The 21685-nt window shown below is 38.9% G+C and overlaps 2 protein-coding genes across 3 annotated transcripts in view; both read left to right on the top strand.

The window, feature by feature from the left end:
• The window catches only part of LOC122661313 (probable UDP-N-acetylglucosamine--peptide N-acetylglucosaminyltransferase SPINDLY), a 35342-nt gene extending 21529 nt beyond the window's left edge, over positions 1-13813 (top strand). For both annotated transcript variants that reach the window (XM_043856680.1, XM_043856674.1), the window contains 5 exons: positions 394-488; positions 9805-9940; positions 10059-10276; positions 12103-12230; positions 13374-13813. In XM_043856680.1, the coding sequence (XP_043712615.1) occupies positions 394-488; positions 9805-9940; positions 10059-10276; positions 12103-12230; positions 13374-13744 (948 nt within the window). In that variant the 3' untranslated portion in view covers positions 13745-13813. The remainder of the gene's footprint in view (positions 1-393; positions 489-9804; positions 9941-10058; positions 10277-12102; positions 12231-13373) is intronic.
• A 3767-nt stretch (positions 13814-17580) lies between these two features.
• Positions 17581-18987, top strand: LOC122661329 (ubiquitin-60S ribosomal protein L40). The gene is made up of 5 exons (XM_043856693.1): positions 17581-17737; positions 17837-17923; positions 18037-18139; positions 18625-18691; positions 18838-18987. The coding sequence occupies exons 1-5, from the start codon at positions 17635-17637 to the stop codon at positions 18862-18864; spliced, it is 387 nt and encodes a 128-aa protein (XP_043712628.1). The 5' UTR covers positions 17581-17634; the 3' UTR covers positions 18865-18987.
• Positions 18988-21685: the final 2698 nt, after the last annotated feature.

The following is a 21685-nucleotide window of genomic DNA, read 5'->3' on the forward strand; positions in this document are numbered from 1 at the left end:
TCTCCAAAATTTGGCTCTTAATTGTAAAAGCTTTTGTCTAGTTTGCCTATTCACATAATCCTTGTTCCGATTGATTTTTTATTTTAAAATTGTATCATTAAGTTGGAAGGTAAAATAAAGAAAAGTTTTGCAGGCTAATAATGTCCCCCCCCCCCTCCAAAAAAAAAAAAAAAGGAAGAAAGTTTTGCAGGTTAAGTTGATTCTTCTATCGTAATTTCTTATGGGGATAAATTGAAATGGAAGTTTTGTTTTTGAGTGGTCCTGTAAATAAGCATATCGAAGGGAAAATATTGTAATTGTTTTTTGCTTTGCGCGTAGGGGGGGGGGACTGAAACTTTTCTTCTATGTAACCACCTTTGTTTCTGACTGACTTATGAATTGCTTCTACTGTAGGCGACCTGGATTGGCTACCCAAACACCACTGGTTTGCCTACCATCGACTATAGAATCACTGATTCACTAGCTGATCCCTTGGACACTAAGCAGAAGTAAGCTTTACTTTTACCTTTGCTGTTCTACATTTCTGGTGTTTAACTTGCTCTGAATTCGATTTTATTGCATGACCTATTCTACTATGTGGTAGGCCCCCAAATGGTCTGGGTACTCTATCAACTTTTCTAAGACGGTGATCAAGCGTATATATTATTCTTCTATTAAATCTATCCATTAATATGTAATGAAATAGCTTAGGTTTTCTATCTTCCTTTCGAATTCCATTATCAGAAAATTAGACTGATTTCTGCTAGTGAGATTGGAAATGAGAGCTAGTGTCGTTATTCATCTAGGAAAGAGAAATTAAAGTTTTCCTTGTGGTTCATTGATGGGAATGTAAGAAGAATAATGATTTTTAAATGTTCTTTGTTAACTTCGAGATTTGTATGTTAGGCACATAAAGAGACAATCTGGTGGTTTATGGAAAGAGAGGGTTATGAGTAGATTTAGTGATGCATAATGAAGTAAATAGTTTTGGAATGGTTGGTGGATATATAAATTTGTTTCTGATCGTACTTCATAGTAATTTTTTAGCAGAATCAGTAAAACCTACTATGATTAGAAACCCTATTTATCATGGAATCTGGATTAGATGAATCAAGGAAGAGAAAGGATTTGAAGAAATAGACTTGCATAAGGAGTAGCAGATGAAGGAAGAGGAAGGTAGTACCAGTGAAAGAAAGCAAGCTGTTGATTGGACTATTTTAGTAATTCTCTAACAGAATTTGTAACAGTAACAAGATCAATAAGATGAATTGCGGAAGCCAAAGAATTAGCAGAACTAGACTTATGCTGGTATAGCAGGTGAAGGAAGAAGGCAGTAGCAGTTGAAGAAAGCAAGCTAACAGAAGCATAATAATATCTAAATAGCCAGACTGTACACTGGGAACTCCACACTAAAGCTTTCGCAACTTCACCAAATAAAACCAATTCAATCCATTATCAAGGACCATGAAAATCAAAATATGTGACCTACCTCCAGACCTCCTAAAGATACACAGATTTCCTTTATCGTACCCCAAATAGAATTACTACATGTAATAGGGTGTCTTACTACTTTAAAGACTCAATAACAGAATATTGATGGCTTCTCTTTTGATGTGTTATATACTAGTTGGGAACTTGGGGATTTCCCTGAAGAAGTGTGTGGTAAGGTTCTAAATCTTGGTTTCGACCAGACAGAAACCGAGATTTGGTCGAAACCTGGTTGAAACCAGGTATTTTTTTCCAGCCAACTCGAGTTGGTGGTTTCGAGGCCCAGAAATTCTTTTTTTGCTCTGGTTTTTTCTATACAGCCTATATTTGACATTCTTAACACAATGCAAGAACTATTTTCACCCAAAAAAAAAAAAAAAACCCACCCAAAATGGTACTTGTGGTTTTTGATCCCAGTTTATTATTATAAATACTAAGTTCATGTGTACAGTGCTAGAAAACTTAGTAATTCATTTTAACCAAATAAAACATAAATTATACAACATTCACTGAATTCCAAGCGAAGTTTCTTGGTGGGTCTAATCCATGAGCTGCGTACCACTAAAGATGTTGGAGCCACTCCTCTGAATGCACCACATATGTATCCCATGACATGCTTTGGGCCCAATTGTTTTGATAGTCCATAATTGCCCATCTATAACCCCCATCATCAACTTGTTTGAGATATCCCAATCTAGGGAAGGGCTCACCGAGACTGTAAGGAGGTGGTAATGTAGCTCTAGATAGGTAAGGTCCTATTAGAGGCCAATTATCCAGGATCCAATGACAAAGGACCAAAGGGGCTGCTGGTTCTGTAGTTCCAATAGAGCAGAATAGGAGTTTTAGGTCAGATTCTAAGGTTCAGATGAAGAGGATGTGAGATTGTGATAAACAGTAAAGCTGGGCAGGTGTTTAGGATGATATTGAAGTAGGTTTAATTAGGTTTAAATGAAAATTAGAATTCCTGAAAATTTAGGGTTAGGATTTTGGGTTTTGGAAATAGGAAAACAGCCAAAACTAGGGTTTAAGATGGGATTTTGGGGCAGGGCTTTGGATCGAGTGTAGGGGACAGTGGGAAGGAGGTTCGGCTGTTGTATGGAGGACTTCTGATGGCTGGTTAGGTCTAGACAGAAATTTAGGGTTTTTTGGGTTTTATATGAATGAAGGGATCTTAGGGTTTGAATGATAATTAGGGTCAGAACCTACAGTCGAGTGTGAGGGGTGAGGAGAGGGGACTGTGATCTAAATTTGGGTTGAATCTGATGAAAGATGAAGGCTGGCTGAGATTAAGAAGATCTAGGGTTTTGATAAAAATAAAGGGGATCGATTGGGGTAGGCTGTAGAGGATTTGGAGAAGAGGGGAAGGACTGAAAATATAATAAACTTACTGGACTTAGCAGATCTTCAATGACAGCTTGAAGAAGACACTTTGAGTAATGGAGAAGGATAGAACCACCTTCAAACTTAGGGATCCTCCCGGCCGTCACGACGCAAGGAGTCGTAGGAGATCCACCTACCCTTTTCACCTTGATAGAACCAGCAGGATAAACACTCTCAAGGAGCAGCAGCAACAATAGAGGCAGCAAACACGATTTTTTTTAATTCATAAAACTGTGGGGGAGCCTCCCACGATTTAATATTTATAATAAAAGGCTAATAGCCAAATCCTAATACAATCTAAACACTTCCTTCACTTAAATCGTGGAAGGGAATGACTACAATTACAAGCTAATAACTTAAAACAGTAAAAAGACCTAATTGTCCCTAACAAGTTAAAATAAAAGACTTAATTAAAATCACTTAAATTGAACCAATTGGATACAACCAATTTGAACCGGTTGAATTAAAAAACATAAAAATAAACTAAGTATTGGGCTAATCCCGTATGCAACCTATGTACCCTTAGTTTAGACCCCATTAAAGTGGCTTATAACATAGAAGACCCTTGGGATCAAAGGCCCAACATATATATATATCCCAACCATAGACTTATTTCTAAAGAAATAAACCCATTTCGATGATGAATTTGCATCAGGTGGAGCTAGCACACATGGCTGGGCTGGATACTCAAAGATACTGTCGACAAAGGATGACCTAGTAGCACCTGACCCATCCCTGTATCCATATGTAGTAGAAGATGCATCATGATCACTCTCATATCCAAATGTACCGGTGCTCTTGAAGGATGGTCCATCGGCATATCCACCATACAGTTCATACCCAACATACGATGTTGATCCAATGCTCTCGAAGCTAGCATGATGTTGTGTTGGACTAGGGGTCTTTGCCATAGTTCTCACGGCGGTTAGGCAACCCAAGGTGGTGGAGAAGGTAAAAAAATCAAGGTGACACCAACTAGGCGACCTAGGCGTCCAAGGCGCCCGCTTAGGCGACCAAGGCGCCCAAGTCGACCAAAGCACCTGGATGCCTAGGCGGCACCTAGGTGACGCCTTGACAACTATGGTCTCTGCTATGAAGGATGGCACACGCTAATGCCCAGGTCCTTTAGTCCCCCCCAAACTTATGGCTTCCATAGTGCCAGTCAAGCTCGATATATCCATCCCAGATGCCTCATCAGTAGATCCAAGGCTATGCTTGTGAGGACGTCGATTGTAACCTCTCAAGGTACGTGTACCATGATCCCCATCTTGTGTTGTATGAGTAAACTGAGTCTCCCTTGTGAATGTTTGTGGATCTGGTTCTAGTTCTCCATCTGGCTCCTAAATCATTTGGTCCTCATCGCATAAGGATGCTAATCTGGCATTATCATCATAATACCCACCAGTACCACCATCACCATCATCATCATCATCATCATGGCCTTGAGTCTGGATAGGTGGTTGAATGGCATCTTAGGAATGGGACCACTCATCATCATAAGCTCCACTACTACCAGGGTGTGGCTCGAATGGACGTGGGGTCTGCGAATGAATTTTGCCCTATGCTGTCATATACTCATTAGCATCAACACCCATTTGTGATGCAATCTTGTTGTTGCACTGACCCCTAGCCTCATCTAATAAAGGCTCACCTCGATCCCTGACTCACTCATAAAGGGAATTTTTTCCATCTTCATCTGCTTGGAGTATTCTTGCCAACTTGATTGGGCTTGTATCGTGTTCCATGCGAAGTCGTATGTGCTCCACTCTCAATCTCATATTATAGTGCACATAGACCAAGTCCACAAGTCTCTTAGCACCCAATCAGTTCTGCCTTTTAGAGTGTATGAGGTTGAATGTACTCCAATTATGCCCGCATCTAGTGGCAGAACATGTCTAGGATAACACTTTATGTGCTATCTTGGCTAGGTTGGGTGAATCACTGTCACATTGCAACCACCATTCAGCTACAAGAGAGCATTAATGATTGATTGGACCAACCAACAGCAGTGCCAGCTCGAGCCGCTGTTGTCACTAATCGGCTGAAACTCCCAGTGGCATCCCTAAAAGCTTTCATCTGTATTCATTTTAGTTAGCATCAATACCAACAAGTATATTTGCATAAATTTTTACCTACTAAACAATAGCTGATTCTCACCTTGGCATTGATAATCCCTTGTCTATTGGCATTTGGCTCAAAGTTGGATGAATTGCATTTATCAAATCTTGCCTCATCCCAAGTCTATGTTTGTAGTGGTACTTAGCATTTAAATAGTATGTTGAACACAACAGAGTACCACAATAAGAAATTAAATGACAATCACAAATTGACAAATTGAATTGAAGTTAAATAAAGTAATAACTCATCAGCCTTATGTAGTGGATGCATGAGTTGCCCCTCCCATCGATCCCTAATAAGCTGAATATATTACCTCTTCTATATACTGTCTCAACCATCTTCATCATATCATTGGCTGCCCACAAGTGTGTTAAGGTTGGCTTCCTCTGTTTATCTACAAGTTTTAACATGGTGACAACTGGGTCTAAGATCTTTACGGCCTTTTGTGATCATCCCAGAACTTGTCACTAGAAATGGTGGTCTGGGCTGTCCGACCTCCACTAGAACTAGACCCTGTTAGTCAAACCATTCCTCAGAAGCAAGCATCGACCCAAGTCCAGCCTTCTTCAACTCGAAGTGATGCAGATAAGTCACATAATGGGCATAGTTTATTGGAAATAAGCCTTGGGTGGGGTTATGTATGCATTGGGCCTTTGATTCCATGTGTTTTCTTTGCATTGGGCCACTTTGATGGGCCTTAAATGTGGGTACAAGGAAGGCATATGGGATTAGGCTTAGTATTAGCTTATTTTCATTCTTAGGTTAATTAATGTCGTGGGTGTTACTTTTCTAGGTAGTATTGACTATTGATTAGTCTTTTAGTTTTTCCTAGCTAAGTAGTTACAGTCTTTGGAAGCCTCCCCCCATGTCTTGGGAATTCCAAAAGACGATTTAATATTTTAATTGTTCATGTATCCAGCCATTGGAATTCTTCCCTTTGTTGGGAATTGCAAATGCTGACTTTGATGTAATCAATTGAGGCTTAACCTCCTTCATCTATAAATTGAAATCATAGGTGAGCTCTCAATCATCCAAGAATCCAAGAAAATTCTGAAATATGACTACTTTTTTGAGACTTATTCCTTGTGAGATACAAGAAGGTTTGTGAGACTCAAACGGGATCAAGGTGGGACTACGACGGTTGGCAACCAACGGGACTCTGGGCTGTACCTGTCCAACTATCCATCTACCATCTTACCTCCATACCATCAACAACCCTTTATATTCCACAACTTGACCCTTCATCTTCCATCTTCAACTATCATCATCATTCTCATCATCTCCATCATTCATTTTCATCATCATCGCATGTATTTTATTTTAGAACCGGATAATATTCTCTTCCAGAATTGGTCCTGGTATGATAGGCTTCCTAGGCTACACCTCGAAGCCTTGAAGAGCAATCCAATTAGTTGCAAACCATGTAATCCCTAGCCGAACTAAGTCACCACCATACTTGGTCCTCGACATTGCATAGTAAATCTATGGTTATAGATGAAGATGCTCGCTTGTCTTGCCTTCTCTACCACCCCTTTCACAAGTTTCAAATTCCCCATGTCCTTCAATATGAGATCGATACAGTGAGCAACACATGGTATCGAGAAGAAACGGTCCCTAGGATTGTTCATCCGTTTTTCTCCTGCCTTCTTGAAGTTGCTACCATTGTCAGTGACCACTTGTACCACATTTTCCACTCCCACTTCCTTCACTACTTCTTTCAACAACTTGTAAATATATTTTGCATCAGTCTTTTTCTTGGATGCATCAACATACTTGAGGAACACAGTCCTCCCATTACAATTCAACATGAAGTTGATGATGGATTGTCTAGTGGGTCCAGTCTAACCATCTGCCATCATAGTCACTCCATAATGCTTCCACATCGGCTTCAACCTATCAATATACTCCATCAACTCTTCCTTGTGGTGGGGCAAGTAAAACATTGTACATCTCATAAGGTGTTGGCCCCTTCACTCCTGGGCCAGCCGACCCTATCTCATCTGACATGCGTTGATAGTATGGCCCTTGGGTAACATTGGCTAGAATGATGTGGTAGAAATCCCACTTGGAGGAAGCTAGCCCCACTTTTTCCTTCACATTAGTCTATGTCTGTTTCAAACTCTTTTGTTTATACTTGGGGTTCTTGAAGAATGTACGATCCATTTGAAGTACCTCAACATCTGGGTTACGGACTCGGGGTGGGGGTGGAGCCCGTCGTGCTGGGGGCCGTGGGGTTGGGTCTGGTTTTGGGGCCCTCACACTCTGGCTTCGCCTGAGTGGAATCTGTGGCTCTCTATGTCTCAACCTCCTCCTCCGCTCCCCTGGCCATCTATAACCTTCTCTCATTATCAATCCTAAGTTGGTCTTTGCTCTCTGTCCTTACCCACTTCATTTGTGTAGCCTCTACCACTGTTTTTACATCATCAAACTCATCTGACTCATCTGACTCATCATTGTCATAATCCTGCTCCCCTAACGTAGGATACCTATCTAGATATGCATCGTCAAACTCATCCCTGCTTGCCCTCTTCTCCCTCATAGCTGCTACTTTGCCCCCTCTGATGCGCTGCCATAGCAGTCTTTATTTGACTTGGCACTTGAGGGAAGCTTGTGACATTCCTATTTCCAGTGTAGGAAAATAGTTTTTATAAACAGAAAATAATAAAAAAATCACCTACCAAAAAAATTCCGGCTCCTTAGAGTCGTAGATTGGACCATTGTAGCTAAAATATATAAATTTGAAAGAATTCTACCATGTATTCTCATGTATTGTACAAGAAATTTGATTTTTTGGGAAGAGAACACTATTACCTTTGAGATTGAATGTTCAAACACTCTTCTAGGAAGCTTGATACAGCTTGTAGATGGACAAAACGTCGAAGTTGCGCGAAGAAATGCAAAGTTTTGGGCCAAAATCACCCTCCCTATGTCGAAACCACTGAAACCTACTGCTCTCGGTCGAAACTTGTGCAAAATAAGCAGGTTTCCATTGAAATTTGGTATTATATAGGCCTGGTTCAACCAAGTTTTGTCCGAAACAGTAGTTTCGGTTGAAACCCTGTATTTTTTAAACTCCCCAGCCAACTTGTCTCGGTTAACTGTGAAACCAAGACATCTCGGTCGAAATCTGCATTTTCGACTGAGATTTGTTTACATGGTAACTGGGCCCCACAAAATAAATAACATTTCCTACTGAACTAGGCAAATACAACAGGAACTTCTTTAAAAAAATCATGGAACGGGGCTCGCCACCCCCATCGCTGATTTTTTTCTAGCAACAACCTTATTGTATCTGTTGATTTTGGTGTTAAAGAACCTGGGCCTTAGCCCTTTGCACGTGTGGACTCATTAGCAGTTTCAGGCTCCTGGCTAGTGGTTTTGGAATTTCACCAATATTTTGATATTGCTGGAAATTATCAGTATATCTGTGTTAGGAAATTAGAATCTTTTGACCAAACACCTGACTCAATTGCCCTATTCATTGTCTTTACAATTTTGACGCGGCAAGAACTAGGCGGAGCTCTTTCCATCCCCTCCTACCCTCCTTGCGCTAAGCTCGAAAGATGAAGAAAGCAACCATCTCCAATGACTGCCCATCCACTCCTGCCAGATGTGTCCCTGGTACCTGCATTTCCCTAGACTATGATTTATTGCTGGCATTTGATAGTCAGGTTACTGGAGTAATTTAATATCCAACTACCCCTCTGATATTAGTTCCAATAGTGAAAGACATGACCCCTTTGGGTTTGGGAGTGAGTTGTGGGTATGAAAAGTGTATATTATTCCAGCACTAGAGAGAAGACAGCAGAGATCTGTGGCATGCAAATCTGAAGCCATATTATGCTCTCTCTCTCTCTCTTTGTGCTCTGCCATTATTATGTTGAAGGGATGCTTGGGTTCTTGTTCTTCATGATCCTTTTATCACCAGTTCAGTTTTGAAAGCTCTTCTGCACAGTTGTGATAAAATACATACGCTCCTCAGTCATTAACGAACTTTGTATCATTAGATTTTCACGATTAATTTGGTCACGTAATGCTAACCATATGCTTGGATTTCATTTGGCTTCCACGAGAAATAAGGACTGCTGCAATTGCGATTGCACTGGGGGGGCAGATGATCTAATAAAGTAAGAAGGCGATGGCTCGAGACCTAGAGTCTCAATAAAAAGATAAAATATCCTCTGACAATTTTACTCGAACAGAGTCAGCAGTAAAGGCCCAAAAGGCTAGTGGTTTTACATTAAGATGTCGGACATATGCACATTATGGTAGGAACTGTAGAAAAATGTAAACCTAAAACGATGCAGAAAGAATGGAAATCGCAAACAAAAAATCACAGTATGCAAACACTAAGTTTTACGTGGTTTGGCAAAATTGCCTATGTCCACAGTGAGATGAGATCTGCTTCACTATCAATGGAGAATAGGGTTACAACTGCTCACCCTCACACCTCTCTCAGATTGTTTACAGAGAAAGAACCCTTGCTACAAATTTGTGGCGAAACCCTATACAGGAACGGTATCAGCCCACTTGTGCAAGCGACGGAATACAAGAGATTATACCCCCAACAGGAACAGTGCAGCTGGTTCGTTTTTAATTTACGCCTTGGATTAAGGCATTTGATTTCAGAATCAGCGCTGGGCATGATGAAAAATTTCCCCAAAGAGTATAACTATTTCCCCTCTCTTACTACACCCACCCATGCTCTGTGGAGCATAACAAAGGCCTTTGTGAACATGCCTCTTCGGTGCTCTGCGTCAGTGTATCCAATCATAAATACATACGGTAAGTGTATTATATGTTACATTGTGTCTGTTTTAATTTCTATTTTTGTGGCAGGCATGTTGAGGAGCTAGTTCGGTTGCCTGGCTGCTTCCTTTGTTACACACCATCTCCTGAAGCTGGGCCTATTTCTCCAAGTCCTGCTCTTTGTAATGGTTTTGTTACTTTCGGGAGCTTTAATAATCTTGCAAAGGTATTTCTTTGAATAAGAATCATACCAACATATTAATAACGGTTTCCAAGTTTTGGTTCATGTAGTAAATCTTGTGTTATGGGGCAGTTTACATTTTAGCCTTTTCCCCTCTCCCCAGATAACACCAAAAGTTCTGCAAGTTTGGGCAAGGATACTTTGTGCAGTTCCAAATTCCAGGTTAGTGGTGAAGTGTAAACCATTCTGTTGTGATAGCGTAAGACAGAGGTTTCTTACAATACTGGAGCAGTTGGGACTGGAATCACAGCGTGTTGATCTTCTGCCATTAATCCTTCTAAACCATGATCATATGCAAGCATATTCCCTCATGGATATTAGGTAAAATGTGGAGTTGTCTTTTGTTTTTTAGCGTATAATCAAGGCAAAATCTACTTTTCTGCCTCATTTTTGTTTCATACCTGCAAATCAAATTGAGTAGACTAAATTGATGGTGGTTCTTGTTTACTTCTTCGAGTATTATTCTCAGTTTTGCAGTTTTGTTTCATCCTTCAGCATCTAGGTCTTTCTCTGGACTTGGCTATATATATGTTAATTTTAACCTTTGTTTATAGAAGTTGGTTTCTTTGGAATTTCACTAGTGGAAAGGCCTCATCATGTGATAAAGGATTGTTTCCCTTGAGCTCTTTAACCCATATAGTAGACATGTTTATTACTGGACTGCATAGTGCTGTCATAGTTGTCAAGGCGTCCAGGCTCTTTCTTGGGTCCAAGGCAACAACACGTCTTTTTGACACTTCACTAGTTTACGTTGATTTATGTTTATTGTATTGTTTTTTTGAGGAATATGCTTATATTATATCCTATATCTCATTTATTATATATTAGTTTTCTCATTTTAGGTCATTACTAGCATAATTATATCATATTGCATTGATATGGCTTCTATATTGCATGTAAGCATAATTATATAAATTATCATTGCTATATTACATATAGTCATATACTGCATGCCTAGGTGGGTGCCTTGTCCCCTAGACGCCCCTCCAGTGCCTTGGGTTGCGTAGTCGCCATGACAACTATGAGTGCTATTATGTTAAATCTAGTTGAAGATATTCTAGAAAGTGGTGATTTAGTTCTTAATATTTTTTAAACTGCATAAGCTTTTATTACTTGAAATTAAACAAGAGGCAACATGCCCTTTAAACAAATGAGAAAGAATATAGGGAATCATTACTAGGGCTAACCAAACATTAAAGCCAGCCACCTAAGCCCTGTAAGGCTCCTCCTACTAGACTGTAAAGTCATGACATCTGCCTCACCACATTCAGAAGATGGCTTGAGTCAATACTCCCTCCAGAATCTTCTTTTCAGCAGCTCAACAGATGTCTTGGACCTGCCTTCCAAAGAAATTGTTCCAAGCTGGGTCTTGGTGATTTGTACGCTCCAGCTTGAGGGGGAGTGTTGGAGTATATCGAGCTATGAGAATCTCGATTAGAATATTCTTATTCTAATCGAGATTCCTATCTTTGGTGTCCTTGTAATTAGATTAGATTCCTAAGGCTAAGTCCTAGTTCTAATCCTAGTTACATTAAGTATCTATTTTCTCTCTCTTATGATTCCTAGTTGTAAGTTTAACATATAAAAAAGCTATGGGATAGGGGACTGATTAATTTCGATTATCAGTTTCTAATTTGTCCCTCTTCTCCATTCTCCTTCTCCATCTCTTCTCTTCACTCTTTTGGTTCTGGTGTTCTAGGGCTGTGCCCTGTTACAATATACATTGCCTTGCCACAGGAATCACCGTTTTTTTTTTTGGTTAAAGTAAAAAGCTTGGTGAACATTTGATGGTTAGGTTAGTCCCTTAGGGCAAAGGTCATGTCAACCCTGCTGCATGTCACCAAATTTATGATGCAGTTTTTTTTTTTTTTTTTTGAGGGGGGGGGGGGGAGGATTTATTCTATTCTGGTGCTACAAGGCATTTCTGTTCAAAAGCCACACAATCTTTGTCTTTGGTATTTGTAATAGCTTTTTTGCACATATGGTATGTGACTGACAATTAAGGAAAATCTGGTGGTGGTTAATTAACTATTGTCGTCATATATTCTAGAAGTCAAATATGTTTCTGTGTTGATGTTTTTGCTTTCACTGGCAATATCCTGTTCTGATGTTAATCTCTAAACTTGATGTTTACATTTTCCATGTAGCCTGGACACTTTCCCATATGCAGGAACAACCACAACTTGCGAATCTTTGTACATGGGGGTTCCATGTGTCACTATGGCAGGTTCAGTACATGCCCATAATGTTGGTATCAGCCTTCTCAGTAAAATTGGTGAGTTACTTTGCTTTCTACACTTCTTATCTTGAAGTCCTTTTGTGAAGAATTTCTATAGTCTTGTTAGCAAATTTCAAGAAATCTAAGTGAAAAAAACTGATACTTCTTATTTGTGGGGACCAAAATTGAAATATTCAGTGATTTAGATTGAATTATAGATTTACGGAAGTTTGCCCCAAATTGCCGGAATGTTTTGATTTTAGCAGGACCAACCGACCAATAACTTGGTTCCTTGCTGTAGTGGTCTAATCTTTAATTCAACCTTATGCTCTCTATAAAGTTTGTGGAATATTTGCTTGTATAGATTATGCTCTGCATCCAGTAGAAATTGTGTCCTAATCTATTTCACTATGATTACATTTCTATTTTGGAAACCTTATTGTAGAGCACTAACGTGTGTTGGAGCCCCAAAAACATTAGTTCTCTCTCTCTCTCTCTCCTGGTTCCTCTACGAACCCATTTGATGCCGAGGAAGTAACAACTTCTGGAGCGGCGGCTGTGCGACCTTCTCTTTTGCAATTGCAAGGCTCCCTCAGATGGAAGTTACATTGGCCCTACTAGTATACAGTAATCCCCATATGCCTTGTTGAATTTGATGCAGCCACACATACAGCGAAGTAAAACTTTTTTGTTTTCTAGTGATTGCATTTAGTCAAATTCATTTATTTGTTAGTTATGGTATCAATAAGGTCATTTTAAGTTTACATTATTTGAATTCCATAATTATAAAATTTAATACTTAAAGTTGCAAGCTTGAAACAACCACCACCTAAAGTGGGTGAAAATGAGCTCACCACTAACTCACAAGATGAGATTTTTCTTGTTCTAAATACTGGTTTTTCGTTTCTGTTCAGACAAAAGATAGTTGGACAGTTGAACCATTTGACCTCTCTGCTGTGTTTACAAACATTACATAATAGAACTCTACATACATAATTATTTTCCTAAGTAGCTGTTCTTAAAGTGCAATAGATGGACTTTATGTGCTTTGTGCGTTTTATGGTTCGACAGATTATCTTTCTATTGAAACTTCTCTATATGAGGGCCAGATCCAACTATGAACTTTGTTGTGTTTCTGTGTAGGCCTATTGGTGTTACAAAATTTTTCTGATGTAGTGGGAGTATGTGATTGCCATACAGGTTTGGAGCATCTGATTGCAAAAAGTGAGGATGAGTATGTCCAGTTGGCACTGCAATTGGCCTCTGATGTTACAGCTCTCTCCAACCTGAGGATGTCTCTCCGGGATCTCATGACGAAGTCCCCAGTGTGTGATGGACAAAACTTCACCCTGGGTTTAGAAGCAGCATATCGAAACTTATGGCGCAGGTACTGTAGAGGTGATGTGCCATCTTTGAGGCATATGGAAATGTTACAGCTGCAGCAGCTGCAGCAGGTGCCTGGCGAGCCAGCCATGAAGTTATCAGAGCCTACCAAGATCACAACCCTGATGGAGAATTCTCCAGCATCTGTCAAGACTAATGGCTTCAACACTGCCCTGCCATCTGAATGAACCTTTCAACTTGGGAGGGAAGGTCAGATGATTTAGATTATGAGTCGGAAAAATTGAGGTGAGACACCCTGTTTTGTGGGTGCAAACCTTGTGGTATCGCATGATTTGTGGGATATATTATGCGGCATCTTTGGAAGAGTGTAATGTATGGATTGCCCTTCTGCTGAGACCTCCTATGTGAATGGAGAGTGGAATTTGCTGCAAGAAGACTGCAGCAACCACATTGGATGTAGCTCTTCCAGTGTAATCACATTTTGGAAGTACTGCAGCAACCAGATTGGATGGGTCTTTGTGAAAAATCGATTTATGAATGATAGGAATGGAGGGGATGTTGGAAGCTCATGGAGGTATGATTTATCATGTGGGCTTTTTCCCTAATCATATTATAGTGGTTTGTAAATTGATCTATTTAATTAGTGGATGATTAATTCAGGCATATTGAGGTTGAATCACATGGAAGGGAAAAGAATGTTATAGTTCCTAATGTATTACTTCCTGACCTCAATCTGAGTCTTACAGCAGTGAACTTGTATTGATTAGTTAGGATTTGATTGATTGTCTTGATTCGTTAATGTAGTTGGTGCATTCTCCCTCCTATGCTTAGAATGTTTCCCTTGGATGTGTGGGCTAAACTCGCCATAGCCAATCTGGGTCAGTTCAAAGTATTCCTTTTTGAAGTTGATCACAGGTTTATCCATTTATCTCTGCAGTTGATCGACCTGGGAAGTGAGCATTGAACCTGATCTCTAAGTGCACCTTTTGACTGAAAAAACAATTGGTGGTCTGCAAGATACCGGGGTCAGTTCCCATGAAATGTGATTATGGTGCCCCAAGAATTCGACAGAGTGATTATGCATCTAGAGGCAGACATTTGATCTTGTTGTGCCTACTTACCTATAACCTTTGTGAGATTGTAGAGTTGTTCCAAGTCTTATTTGGACTGTTCTCCGTCTTCTGCAGAGTTTGTCAAGGGCCATTCAGAAATTGTGCAGACATCATTCTTGGTGTGAAACATTTACCCACTTGAATAAACCAACTGAAGCCGAACAATTGAGACAAAGACCAGCCGACCATTAATATATGGTTCGGTTTCAATTTCAAGGTGCTATATTTGAAGCCCAAATTTTGCCAAATAATTCCAATTCTCAATCGTTTAAGTGGTCTATCAGCAGTCCTTTCATCTTCACGCCAGCAACTGCCCAGCCTATAGAGATCAGCCCGCTGATTCAAGATATCCTAAGCCTTCAGCCGTACTTCTCCAAATGCAATTATGTTCCAAGGGATCTTAATATCATAGCAGATTCCTTTGCCAGAAGGTCCTGTCAAACCTTTGCATGTCAAGAGCTTTGTTTGATTCAATAATAAAGTATGTGGAAAGACACCCTTGATCAATTTCAAAAAATAGAATTTTGGAGTGATATTCTTCGATTGGATCGAGAAAATGATCTGTGGAAAGAATCTTTTCATCGATCCATGAAAAAAGAATCTTGGAGTGACACCTTTCGATCGATGCAAAAAAATAATACGTGGAAAGATACCTTTTGGTCGATTTAAGAAAATGGAACGTGAAAAGACTCCTTTGGTCGTTTTTAGAAAATAATATTTAAAAATATATCCTTGGATGATCCTTAAAAAATGGAAACCTTGAAATGACACCTTTCATTTACCAAAAAAAAAAAAAAATGACACCTTTCGATTGATCCGAGCAAATGACACGTAAACATCTTATCTTCATCTTACATGCTGACTGAAATAACATCCATCATCAGAAAATGGTGAAATTGTAAGTAAAAGCTTAAACAAATCCCAGGCCAACCTTGTAGTCAGATTATTGCTTAGTGCTTGTAAGATGCATTTGGCATTTGATGCTAATTGGTTCTTGCAAATCCATAGATCAAACAGAACATAACTTTTAATTCAACGAGATTACAACAGTCCAGCTAGCACTATAGGTGATTGGATTATAACAGCCATCACATATTAAAATTACGACTGCGTGAAATTATCGCTCAATCCCTAGTGAACTAAAAATCCCATTCAGTCTTGCATGAGCTCTTATTGGCCTCACGTTGGTGTAGGTGCTACATGATCAGACATGATCTCTTGCCGAATAAATAATTCTGGTCATTTCTAGAGATTATGCTTTATTACTATAAATAATTATGGGGAGAGGATAGCGCATGCCGTCAGCTTTTGGTAAGCTAGCGGTATACACTAATCATAGGGCTTGACATAGGAGGGCAAAGGGTCTTTTCTAAAAAGGGAGGAGAGAGGATGACACATGCTAGGCACCCCGGCTGCGTGCCCAGCCATTTCCCATAATTCTGATAATCTCCAAAGATGAATATTGTTATTATCTATTGATCTCCATCACTCTATGTGTTGTTATGCTGATGAATTTTCCGTAAAAAAACCCACCATATTGTCAACTTCATCCCAATTTTTTCCATATCCCTAGACAAGGCATTTAATTTAAAATATCTTAAAATGAGTTTTAAATTCTATATTCACATACTCTGCTTAAATAATATAAAATAATTATCGATTCCATCGGCCATTCTCAGCCTTCGAATCATAATCTTTTTCTGCAAGAGACCTTATGATATTTAAAATCATGGTTAATCCCCAATGGATTCTCCCAACCAATGATGGCTCTTGAAATAAAATCTTTTATTTGTAGTCCTCCGAGTGAGGTAGTTTCAACATTTTTGGACTTTCAACAAGGTACATATATTCTATTCGGTGTGAATATCATGTTTGCTTCATTAATCAATTAGAAGTTAGTTTTTATTCATCTGCTTTAAATAAATAGGTTCATTCCACCAATTTGGTATGATTTCTGTTTCCATTTCAGAGCGATTTCATGAAATCGTCAACAAATAGATTTTTTATCCAAGGGAGATTAACATTCAAATGGTTCTCATAAACGTATAGGTGTCCGATTACAATTCCAATTCACTTTGTTTTTTTACTTCAAAAAAGAAAAACTTTTTTTTTCTATAACGTTTGAAAATACAAGTATCTTATTTTTATGTCTTATTCATGAAAATTATCTTTAATCTATAAAACTATAATCTATAAAAGTAGTTAGATAAAATAGCCTCGACCTTGTTAACTAATACTGAGATAACAAAATCTGGATAAACCCTAGAACATAAATTGTTACACAGATACCCAATCAGGTATCTTATCTATATATTAAATATTAATTAGTGAGCTTAAATTTTTACTGAATTTAATATGAATATAAAGAAATTATGATATAGCACGACCACGTTGTTCGGAGTAGAACCGTGATAAAAGAGGAAATATGTAGATAGCTAGATAGCTATATCTACATGTGCTTAATAAATACAACCCTAGCTTGGTTGACTCCTTGGCAAGGAAGGCCCTATCCATAACATGTACAATACTATGACCCATTTTCCGATCCATTGATCTTGGAGTTATGTAATCTTCGGCCATGAGTTTTCATGTTATTAAATAAAGTGCTATTACAAAAAAAAAAAAAAAGATTTTTTATCAAAAAATTGAAATTGTTTATTGAAAAAAAAAATCAAAATTTTAATCCAAAATAGAAGGCAAATCAGATCTATATCGGTAACGATTTCGGTCCGATGGAGTCCATACCATATTTGATCTTGTGTAATCAAGTAATTTTCCCAAAGCATGAAGGTCCTTTGGAACGGACATGAAATGGACTCAACATGGGCCAAGAAAGAAGCCCAAGGGTAGCCGCTTGTAAAATAATCCCATTCTTGGGTTCCAAATGTCAACCCAAAGTTCTGAAACCCTAGGGGAGGGGAGGGGGGACTATAAAAGGTTTTGTTTGCAGAAACCTGTGTTTCGTCGGCACACACACAGATACCGCGCAAAAGAGAAAGGGAAAGATGCAGATCTTCGTGAAAACCCTAACGGGGAAGACGATCACCCTCGAGGTTGAGAGCAGTGATACCATTGACAATGTCAAGGCAAAGATCCAAGACAAGGAAGGTAAACGGAGGTCCTTTTAAATGTTCTTTACATTCAAATCTCTTCCTGGGTAAAAACAGATTTTCATATCGGGAAACTCGAAATATGGTTGTTGTGCAGGGATTCCTCCTGATCAGCAGAGATTGATTTTTGCTGGGAAGCAGCTGGAAGATGGTAGAACTCTTGCTGACTACAACATCCAGAAAGGTTTGTCCGTAAACCCTTGGTTAGGATCTTCAGCTTTACTGGAAATTTTATACTTCTACTCGACTCTGAAGATTTTAATCTCTTTCTGGTGGTTGTTGGGTTTTGTAATGCAGAGTCTACCCTGCATCTTGTTCTAAGGCTGCGTGGAGGAATTATCGAACCTTCTCTTATGGCGTTGGCTCGGAAATATAATCAGGACAAAATGATCTGCAGAAAGTGAGACTCTTATCTTGGATCTTTTTATATTGTTTACACCTTTTTGTGTTCTTAATTAGTTTCGAATGTATGAGGCCTTGGGGATTTCGTTTTTGTTGGAAGGGGACTGTAGGTCAGATATCCTACTGGTTTATAAGTGCCAAAGAGGTTAAGAAATGGTTCCCCAAATTGATCGGCACTCCTTAACTTTGTCAACTGATTTCACTTCTAAAGCAGTTGATTTTCGTGGGTGGTACATCATTCCTTTATTATTATACAAATGCTTGAATACAGTTAAGAATTGTTTTGATAGTCTGAAATCATAAGCTGACCTCCTAGCATCTCGATTGTCGATTGAATGGGCTAGCCAACCCAGTTTTACATGGCAAGACGCATTTATATACTTGCACAGGTTGATTAGTTGTAATGTGTTAGTTTACTATTATTTGAACTGTATCTTGGTTCGTGCATAAACATTGTGTGTCATTTTTCCTCTGTTGTTTTAGATGTTATGCTCGCTTGCACCCAAGAGCAGTGAATTGCCGGAAGAAGAAGTGTGGTCATAGCAATCAGGTACCTTGCTCTTTGTGATATTCTTATTTTCTCTGGAGATTGTGTGATTGGTAATCATGATTATGAGTAGAGTTTTCGTTTTACTTCCTTTCTAGATGAGGGTGATCTTAGAACATGTGACTATAATTCTGTTCTGATTTTTGCAGCTGAGGCCCAAGAAGAAGATCAAGTGAGCTATAGAAGGTCATTTGCATCTGGTGGGATGGGTTGGAAACTTAAAGATATTTGTGATCTTGCTCACCAGTTGCTTGTTTAGCTCTGGATAGGGTTTGTCTTTTTTATTTTTAGAACTTCTCTATTTCATGGTGAATTTTTTTGGGTAAAATTTTGTGGTGAATTAATATCTTGAATTTTGATGATATTTTAGTTGAAAAGGCACAATTGATTAATCTTGAGTAGTTTTGCTAATAATTGAATTGATTGTGTTTAATCCTTCTTGAAATTTGATCTCTCGTTGCTACATATGCCAGTGTCCAACCACTCATCTGCACCCCTCTTCCCCCGCAAAAAAAAAAAATGCAACAGTATCAGTAGTTAGCCAACTGGTTTATGGATCAAAATTCTGGATGATGATTTACTCTTGTAGTTTATAGTTTACAAACTAAAATTCTCTTCTGGTTTGGTTTCGGCAGAGGAGAACAAACCTCTTGAACTATTGTCTGAGGATTTGTTGTTGAACTTCAATCTAGAATGTTGAGATCCTATGCAACCCTAGACTCAACCTCTGTGCTATTAAACCATTACAGAGCTGGTGAGGAATGGCAAGCTATTGTCTAAGGGTCTCAATGGCAAACATTGTCTAAAGGGCTCAGCGGCAAGCTATTATCTTTAGCAATGGCTGATGTGATGAGAGAATTTGGGGGGGGGGACAATGAGGATATGCCTGGTGGCTCAAATTCCTTACCCTTTAGTCCCCGTTGTTGTCTTAACTTTAGTACTCTGCCAAAATAAACCTGTGGATCATTGGTTTGTTCCATACGGAGAGCAAACAATATCCTAAAATTATTGGAAAAATCATGACTTTACAACTTCGATTGGGAAGAAACTTGATATGCTCAAAACAGATAACCCTTGCTAGACCGGCCTACCTAGGAATATCGCTACTAAACTTCCATGTTTACTTTTTTTTTCTTCTTCTAAATGGATCATTTATTTTGCCCATGTGGAGAGGTGGTCAAGATTGGTTAAAATGTCGCAGTTCAGATGCAAATCAAATCTATTATCCTGATGCCTGTTCATGTTTCTTCGTAATTTTTGGTCTTTAATCTCTATAATCCTTTAAAAAAAGTTGCATAGAGGCCAATGGGAGTTCGTGAGAAGGCATCAGGATTTGTACCTTTCATGGGGTGGTGGTTCTTTCACGTTATTATGTATTTGGGTGTTGGAGCTACACTTCCTGATTCCTGTGTTGAGTGAGTCCAAAACATGATTCAATAAGGGTGTATTGGATTGGGTTTGGTTTTGGTTTTTATTAATCGGTTTGAGTTCAAATTACCATGCAAATACATTATTAGTAGTAAATAAGGGGAAAATATGTGTTTTTATATGAATTTATGGCAGCTATTTGTTTATTATTGGTTTATTTCATATTCGGTTCAGTTTTTTAAGTTTGTCTCGGATGGGGATGTAATTGGATCGGATGTGATTAGATCCGGAAATTCCCTAGTCGAATACAGATACCTCTAAACGGATTTGGATGTGGATCAAATTCGGATTTTTGATCATCCGTTTACATCTTTGCGTTGTGTAACCCAGACATTCCTCCCCTTAGGAGATACAATTCATTCTTAATCCATCTCTCTTAGATCATGATTCTCTTTTCATCATATTCTAGAACCTATTGAATCTTCAAAAATCTTCAAAATCATTGTTTACAAAATTTTTTAACATTAAGTATTTGGATTTTTTTCGGATGGATTTTTTTTCTAGATATCTCTAAACGAATACAGATGCATATTTAGATTCGGATTTCAGTTATCCATTTACATCTCTAGTCTCGGGTAATATCGTAAGGGTATCAATTTAGGACGGGAATTGGTAATCGGACCGAAACTGTCTCGCTAGGAATCGGAACCGACCCACCCAATAGCTTATTGGTCAGGATTTGGTCTTAGTGATAGTTTATTAGTCCAGATCTGTTATGGTCCTTAGAACCGTTGGAACCGGAAGAAATGCATACCCTTGAACTTGTTTTGCATCATTTTTTCTGTTTTAAAATGTTAAAAGATGATCTTTGTTATTTTAACATACATGTTAAAGTGACTTTTATTATACAGTTGTTGTCCAATTTGTTATACCCGCACCCCGGATCATAATTAATTATTATTTCTTCCCCGTGACGTGTGGTTATCACTGCCACGTGCTGGTGAGCTGTTCTCACTGGTGGTCAAACCCAGTTACAAATTATTGACCATGATACGGGCTTACCATTGACACACCATGGCAATGGAGAAGTAAGTTCTAGCCCTTGGCTTATTTATTTATCCTTTTCCTCGATGCCCTCGAAGTGCGGGTCAAGATTTAGATCGCCCGGGCTATTTTAGTTGAGTTGGGAATATTCTATTTGTGGGTCCCACTTATTTAAGGGAGCGTGTGATGGGCTTATAATCCCATGGTGGATGGACCCATCCCCAAGTGGGTTCTTTTCTATTTGAAACCTATGGGCAGACCCATTTAGTTAAGAGGCCCATTCAACTTGAGGGCCCATTTGACTCTATTTGACCCAAAGATGGGTTAACCCATTCCTGTACCCTAAATAAGACCATGGGTCAACCCATTAAGCCCTCTTGACCCATTTATCTTGGATCCACCCATTTAGCTATTTGACCCATTTAACTTAAAGTACCCATTTAGCTATTTGACCCATTTAACTTAAAGGACCCAAGCCCATTTTCTATAAATAAGACAAAGGGGGGGGGGAAAGCATTCATTTTCATTTCTTCTCCCATCTAACCTAAATCGTGGAGGAGAGAAAGAGGAGAGAAAGTAGAAAGG

Source organism: Telopea speciosissima, chromosome 1 (assembly GCF_018873765.1).
Source record: "Telopea speciosissima isolate NSW1024214 ecotype Mountain lineage chromosome 1, Tspe_v1, whole genome shotgun sequence".
Taxonomy (NCBI): domain Eukaryota; kingdom Viridiplantae; phylum Streptophyta; class Magnoliopsida; order Proteales; family Proteaceae; genus Telopea; species Telopea speciosissima.

Bases quoted from the DNA above. Each gene is read 5' to 3' on its own strand.
- LOC122661329 (XM_043856693.1), top strand. From the start codon at position 17,635: ATGCAGATCTTCGTGAAAACCCTAACGGGGAAGACGATCACCCTCGAG. The intron at 18,140-18,624 runs GTGAGACTCTTA...CTGTTGTTTTAG, and splicing joins GACAAAATGATCTGCAGAAA to ATGTTATGCTCGCTTGCACC. The intron at 18,692-18,837 runs GTACCTTGCTCT...TGATTTTTGCAG, and splicing joins AGTGTGGTCATAGCAATCAG to CTGAGGCCCAAGAAGAAGAT.